Raw genomic sequence first — 7909 nt, forward strand, 5'->3', positions numbered from 1 at the left:
ATATTAATCAACTGACATGAATAAGAAATAGATGAGGCCTCTGTTTGAACCTGGAGCAAAGCCTGAAGCAGTTTGGATACATGAGTCATGAGCTTACAGTTAATCAGGGCTCTACTGCTTTTTCTCCAAAATGTGACCGGAAACCAGAAAAAAAGCAAATTCAGCTATTAGATGTTCAACATGGGGATCATGTTTAACCAAGTATATAGGGAATATTTGAGAGATGCAGACAGTACAAAGGGTCTTTCAGTGCCCTCCAAAAAAGCGCTATATAAATACTATCAATTATTATGTATATTATCATTATTAATTCTGCTGTAGCCTATAGAGCAATGATACGGGAGCCAAGAACAGCCATTATTACCTTATCTTGTGATCTCGAGAAAAACAAAGCATGTTTCCTTGTGGTACCACGAAAACAAATGTTGTTTTTTCTCATTACTCATAATATAAAATGTGTTTTTTCCAAGATTGCCAACATAGGCCTGAAAAAATAGACATCATGTTTACTAATCTGCCACACTTGCTACTCTAGTCTGGACCCAGCAGCAGTTTCCTTCATTCTAGAGTATTGTTTCTATGTTTGTTGTTATAATGCAGCCTTTTTACAACAAAGGAAACCCTGCTTTCTGTTGGCCCTCATGTGTCCCCCTGCTGGTCTACCTGTCTGCCGGTGTGGACATGTGTGTGTGTGTGTGTGTGTGTGTGTGTGTGTGTGTGTGTGTGTGTGTGTGTGTGTGTGTGTGTGTGTGTGTGTGTGTGTGTGTGTGTGTGTGTGTGTGTGTGTGCTCCCTCTTTGACCGCCTTAGAGGAGACAGATGGCCTTTACTGCAGGTCGTCTTCTCACTCCACTCGTTCTCATTCTCCCTTTACTACTGTACTGTATGGCCACGTACACGTAGTGCCATTACATAGTCACAGGGGGGTGAGATGTGACAGCTGCAGTGTTACTCTACTCTCTGTCTCTTTGTTCACTCATCTTTGACCTAATTGGAGGTTGAGAGCCATTTCCATCATTTCACCTTTCCACCATCCGACACCATCCCCCACGAGACACAGAGTAGTAGAGGAACAATAGGAAAACCAGAGTATAGACATTGCCAGAGACTCTGCGAGGGATTTTACGGTGAAGGTAGCGTCTACATGCACTTACCTATAAGTGCACTCAGCAGTGAGTGTCTGTTTGAAAGCACTTCAATAACAGTACCTAGAACAAACATTTACCCAAAAAAGTATTTTGCTTTGGTGTTTATATGGGGTCAGCCATCTGTTATCATCTCTGGATTCATAATTAGGTCACTTTTTTATTTTATTTTTGTATTTGTATATGATTTTTGCATCAATGTAATACAGTACCTTGATTTGTAGGATATTCATTCAGATATTCAACTTAAAAAAATAAATGACTGCCTGGTTATTATACCCATTAACACTTTATTGATTTTTCAATTATACAATGCCAAAATCTTAATCTGCAAAGTAAGTAGTGACTGTAGCTGTCAATTTATAGCAGGATTAAAAGTACAATGTGTGCATGTTTAATGTAGTGAAGTAGGAATCTAAAGTAAAATGGATGTAATACATAAAGTATGCCAAAACGGGCATAAGTAAACACACACACAGCGACACAAACACACAGACAGACACACACACATACACATACACAAGCACACACACACACACACACACACACACACACACACACACACACACACACATACACATACACAAGCGCAAGCACACACACACACACACACCCACACATACACAAGCGCACGCACACACACACACACACACACACACACACACACACACACACACACGTCTCGACCCCAGCTGCTGTGGAGTGGTGACTCATTGTTTCTTTGTTATGAACTGTACACATTCAGCAGTGTACAAACAATAAACACAGGGAATAGTGCACACATACAAAACACACACACAACTATCTATTCACTGAAGTAGACTTCACAGTTACAGCACATCAGCATAAAAATGGCTTCATGGAAAACATTCGCATTATAGAACTATTTTCAATCTCTATAGGGGAGAGTGGCCTAAGTTGTGCGGTTGGGGAAGTGTGCCATCCCTTGTTTCTAAAAAACCATAGAAGAAATTGGAAATGTGACCACATATTTAAGAAGAGCCATCCATTTGACTCATCCTGTAAAGAAGGGAGAAACATGGAATAAGATATAAGCACATTTAAGCTCAAAAAACAGTTTTTTGCCTTTCAAAGTAAAATTTCCATGATCATGGTTTTTTGATTATTGTGTCTGAACAATTATAGACACGTTTGAAAACATTTGACACATGTTTTAGTGCTTTAGAATGCTACACTTTGTGTCTATATAGTTAGCACGATGTCAGCCCTAAACTGCTGCATCATGCCTATTATCCAAAATTCTGGGGTTGGGGTGAATTGTGCCAAAGGGCCTATGTGAGTTATAAGTAAGTAAGTAAGTAAAATATATTTATAAAAGCACATTTATGACAGTTTGCACTGTCCAAAGTGCACAATTTACCCCATGGTATTCTCTCTTGTGGCACAACTTACACCACACCGGGGGCAAGTTGTGCCACAAGACAACTTTTTTTCCGAAAGCTATATTTCTTAAACAGTTTATTCCAGATACAAAGTTTTTATTGCCAGGGATGCACAACATCCTGAAATATATGTACATATTTGAGTTGGAGACATAACTGTCAAGGCCTCACTTTAAAATCACTTTGAGTAAAAAGTTGCACAACTTAGGCCACTCTCCCCTACTCACTTTCAGGAAAAATCGTTTGTTTTTAATATTATTGGTTTTGGGAACATATTTCCTGTAAAAAAATGTACAAGTACGATCTCACTTCATTTTAGTATTTTTTAGCTTAGAACTTCAAACAAGTGTGTTGTATCACACATTTTCCAAACATAGCCTATTTGATATTAAATACCCGAGGGACTACGGGTTATTTCTCTCACACTTTTGTTGATGGTTTAGTTCAGAAGAAAAAGAAAGAGAACTGCCAACTGCCAGGATTGGGAAGTTAACTGCTCTATTGTATATTTCTTCTCTCTCAATGGATTTGATTGTCTTCATGTTTAGAAATGTTATATGCTTCTAATTAGACTCATTGCTGCTCTGTTAGGGTTGTCTCTACACGTGCATCACATCACTTCCAGTAAAAGCCTTTTCTAATCCTGCTCTAAACGTTTGCAGCAATAAAAAGGCCTGACGGTCGTGAACCAGCACAGCCGGGAAAATTCCTTTCTGAAAATTCCTTTCCTTTGGGTCTTAGCCGGATGAGACTTTTTTTGGTGATGAATTTTACACACACACGCACACACGCACGCACACACACACACATACACACACACACATACATATACACACACACACACACACACACTGCAGTGGTAGCTAGGGAGCCAATGGTGCACACACCCAGATTAAAACCAGAGCCAATGGGAGAATGTGTTGCAGGTAAACTGGGGCCCAAACAAAGATTAGCGGTAATCCTCTGTAGCAGTATAAGGACAAATGGTCTCTTCCTCTGTCTCTCACTAACTTTCACACTGTCACTGTGTCACTCATCATTTACTGAGAGGTTTCAAAGAGAGAAAAACAACTCAGTTTTGTGCAAACCAGGGCTTTACATGAACTCAGAAAATCTAATGACTGAAAAGCCAAGCAAAACATTCAAAATAAAAAATTCCAGGTATAAAACTACTGGATAAGACGACTTATTATCTTTTGTAATATACACAGTTGTAGTTTATTTCAACAATTAATTTGCTAAACTGGGTTATTCCTCTTTTTAGCCATTAAAAGGACTCATCTCCTCAGTGTTTCTATATCACTCTCTCCTCTTTAGATTTTGTATTTGAAAGGAATAAAAGCTCTGACGTAGATCTCTCCTGTCCTTGTCTTTCACATGAGTGAAGCTGCTGCTCATAACGCCTCGGGCCTCCTCTCTGTGTTATGCAATACAGTACATGAAACCAGCTATATATCATCAGCTTAATCTGTGCGTGGGGGGTTGGAATAGTGATGTGGAGCAGGAAGAGAGAGAGAGAGAGAGCGAGAGAGAGAAAGCCCATCTGTGTTGTAGTTCTATGTTGCCGCTTGCTGTGCTGGTGCCAGCAGCCTTTGCTGATAAACAAAGTGCTTCAGTCGGCTAAGCTGCAGCAGCACCATCCTCCTGGGTCTGAGTACATCCCAGGACAACGTTATAGAGCGTGGATATGAATATTGTCCATAAGAAGGATGGAGATTGATTGTATGTGGTTTATTCAGTACTTTGTTGTGTTTTAGGGGGGAGGCGACTGTGGTGCTGCTGTAGTATCAGCTGTTTTTTTTAAAGAGAGCTGTCTGTGGTGCTGAAATTGGGTTGATGCGTTTCGGACAACAAAAAAACAAATCCTTCCATTTGAGAAGATACACCATGTTTGCGTGGATATGATCAATATTCAATGGCCTGCATATTAAATGACACAATTATGTCACATCTCATAGTTCAAGATAAAAACATTGCTGAGTCTTCATTGTAAAGAAAACCCACAAAGATGTCCTCTTTTCTTCCCATTTCACAGTTACTCTTGATCTACTTTTTTGTCTCCTTGACCATGTGACAAAGCATCCCTACCTCTACCTGAACAGGTGTGGCCCAGCTGCTAGTGCATGTGCACTGGGGACTAGTAAAAGCTCCCTGCTTTGTTTGTGCTGATTGGACTCTTGGGAGACTAAAATACAGACTGTGAAACCTCAGAACGTCAGGTGGAAAACTGGGGGTTTGTGTTCACATCAAGATTCACTAAATGTTATTTTTATTATTAGATCCCTGTGATTTTAATTTTGCTGCCTTTGCAGTGGATCTCGAGAAGTTTAATATTTGTAATGCCACAAAGCACCTTTGAGCCGACTTCAAAGCTGAACGAGCAAGAAAAGGCTGTGAATGGCAGGTGGAGCTGAGGTGATAAACGGAGAGGACAGCAGTCTTTCCGTGAGGACAATTTAGGAATGCAGGATCAGACATTAAAGGATAGATGATGAAATAGAATAGATCAATTTGATTAGTGTCCTCAGATGTTCCCTCAAACGTCACTAAGATGTTAGCTGTCCTTGTGCCCGAGTCTCCCCATACCAGACATGCATCTAAATCTGATCCACCTCAGATGAGTGTTGTCATGTTGTTGTGAACTTGAACTACCGGGAGAAAAAAGCTCAAGATGTGCGGTAAACTCCTTTTCAACAGGACTTCTGTCAATCCTGTAGCTGCTAGTTAATCATTTGGTTCTGTTTTGATGATCTTTGCAAGACTCTAAAAAGAAACCCTCTTTGTTGTCTCCATCTCACTTCCTGTGTGCTCTGTGGAATAATGGACTGCATAGTAAATGTCTCCGCCATTTTTAAAAGTGCACTATACAGTTTCAGGAGAGAGAGATATGTGTTTATATTTGAAGAGCCTGCAGTTAGTTTACTCTACATGTAATTCTTAGTATTGAACAATTCTATATTCATAAATCAAAACAAAATTATTTTTAGGCACCTGGAACCAAATGTTAGACTAGAATATGTTTTGAAACAAAACTGTGGGCCCTGCTGCTGTAAACAACAACAGTGAAACAGTAACTTTTCAGGAATCTTTCTTTCTTCCAAACGGTGTTCCAGGGATCCAATTTTCTTGTGAGGAAAGTTTGTTTTAGTCAGTTATGAGAATATATCAAAATGACATAGTGCACCTTCAAGTCTCCTATACTTTGGTATTGACCATCTGTACTAACCAAAAGCAGCTGAGCAAAAAACAAAGCTAGAGCCAGGGCTGTGAGGGCAGAATAAAGTAATCACTCCTATGTTACTTCCAAAGATTCGTGACAAGGCTGGTAGTTCTTATCAAAAGTTTAAAAAATATATAGCTATATATAAAAAGCAACCTTGTCTGATATAAACATCATGTTAAATTACTATGTGAATTCCTGAGTAAGACCCCAGGGGAAGGAAGATAGAGATGGAGAAAAGGAAGCAGTTGTGACATGTAAACACACAATACAGCCTGTGTGTGTGTGTGTGTGTGTGTGTGTGTGTGTGTGTGTGTGTGTGTGTGTGTGTGTGTGTGTGTGTGTGTGTGTGTGTGTGTGTGTGTGTGTGTGTGTGTGTGTGCGCGTGTGTGTGTGTGCGTGCGTGTGTGCATGTGTGCGTGTGTGCATGTTTGTTGATAGCGCACTTAACAAAATTGGCCACTGGATGGGGGAAGGAGGATGGGAGGACCTCATCGACGTCACTGCAGCTGGACTTGGAGAGAGCTTAACACATCAACATGCTGCGTGACAGTATGACACTGACACATCTATATAACACTTCGCCAAAAGGTTCTGCTCCATTTCCTTTGTAACAACATCTCGACCACCTCCTGCCACGATCATTCTTAACTGCTGATCCCCTCGGGTGAGGCAGCGTAATTGGGTGCTCAAGCTGTTTCTATGGCTACAGCTGAGCGGGTGCAGCCCCCCTAATGAGCACTGGGATGTGTTTCTTTTAATGGCACTAATAATTAAAAAATTATTTACTGTCCATCCTGAGTCCGACAACGATATAGGAGTGCAATGCTACATTTCCTTCCCTTTATTGTGTGATAAGGAACAAGATTTGAAGGTGTCAGGTAAAAACGACAATCCCCAACAGTGGAAGGTGTGTTTGGGCCTCCTTAGATCTGCCAGTAGAAAGTGATGAATCAAGGGGGGAAAGGTGGGGTGGCTGCAGATGCCTCAGAGCCACAATCTGACCTTGCTTGAGCTGGAAATACTGCTGAATCACACACACACTGTTTTGCATACAGCATCCAAGGGTTTCAAAGTCTGCGACACCAACAAAAAAAACTTCAGATCAAGTGAAAAACAAGCAAGCAGTGCTGACAAACACCTAGCTGTAGTAACACCCATGCTGTTGCCTACGGGTGGTAAGCTTCACTTACAGCATAAGAACTTGCAGACAGATGGATGAGCTGAGCTACAAGGGCTAAAGCTCAGGTGGACTCTCTCTCTCTCTCTCTCTCTCTCTCTCAGCAAGGTCATACTGCAGTAGCATAACATATCAGATTTTGTTTTATGCCATCAATGGCTATGACAGACAGAAACCTTTGCAGGACTGAAACCTCTCCACCTACCAAACAGTCACACAAACACGTACACACAGCGAGCATCATTTTGAAACACTTCTGCCTGGTCTGGATTAAATAGCAGGAGGGCAACAAAATGGTAGCACTGCCACAGAAACAACAACAACAGACACACAGACACACACACACCAAGCTTGCATGTAACTGTATCCTCTGTGCAGGAAAGTCAGCATCCAAACTGACCTTTCATCTGTGAAAGATGGCATAGGATTTATACTGATAAAAACCCTGGACTGTCATATTAGTAGCCTACCCTAAAATAACAAACTTTTTTTTTAACATGGAGGTTTACCATATCAAATGCCTTAGATATTTAACATAAAATGGCTGGTTCCTTGAATGCATAATGGAGATAAACTTCACTTAGGATTTGTATGGCCTAGGCCTAGCAAAATAATCTCCTCGCCGTTGGTGTCGTGTCTATGGTAGAAGACAGGGGGATACAGCTGGTGAAAGTTCTCCACGTCTAAGAACCCAGTGGTTGGTTGTCTGGGTATCTATGTGTAAACATGAGAAGCGACTGCGGCTGATGGATGCACCGGGCCGCAGGGACATGCACTGCATCCAGGGGGAAAGCTACTTACCTTCCGACGAAGTTCTCCAGCACCGAGCTCTTGCCCGCACTCTGGCCGCCCACCACGGCGATCTGAGGCAGGTCCAGGGTGGCGTTTTGACCGATGGCGGAGAAGGCATCCTGCATGCGGTTCACCAGAGGAATCAGATCCTCCATCCCCCGGTTCCCCAT

General features: G+C 41.5%; 1 protein-coding gene across 4 annotated transcripts in view; it reads right to left on the reverse strand.

The window, feature by feature from the left end:
• dnm1a (dynamin 1a) overlaps positions 1–7909 on the reverse strand; it is a gene marked incomplete at its 5' end in the record, with an annotated part of 50462 nt that extends 42553 nt beyond the window's left edge. For all 4 annotated transcript variants that reach the window (XM_080046986.1, XM_080046987.1, XM_080046984.1 and 1 more), the window contains one exon: positions 7749–7909. In XM_080046986.1, coding sequence (XP_079903112.1) covers positions 7749–7909 — 161 coding nt within the window. The remainder of the gene's footprint in view (positions 1–7748) is intronic.

This window comes from Ammodytes marinus (genome assembly GCF_949987685.1).
Source record: "Ammodytes marinus genome assembly, chromosome: 18".
Classification (NCBI taxonomy): Eukaryota; Metazoa; Chordata; class Actinopteri; order Uranoscopiformes; family Ammodytidae; genus Ammodytes; species Ammodytes marinus.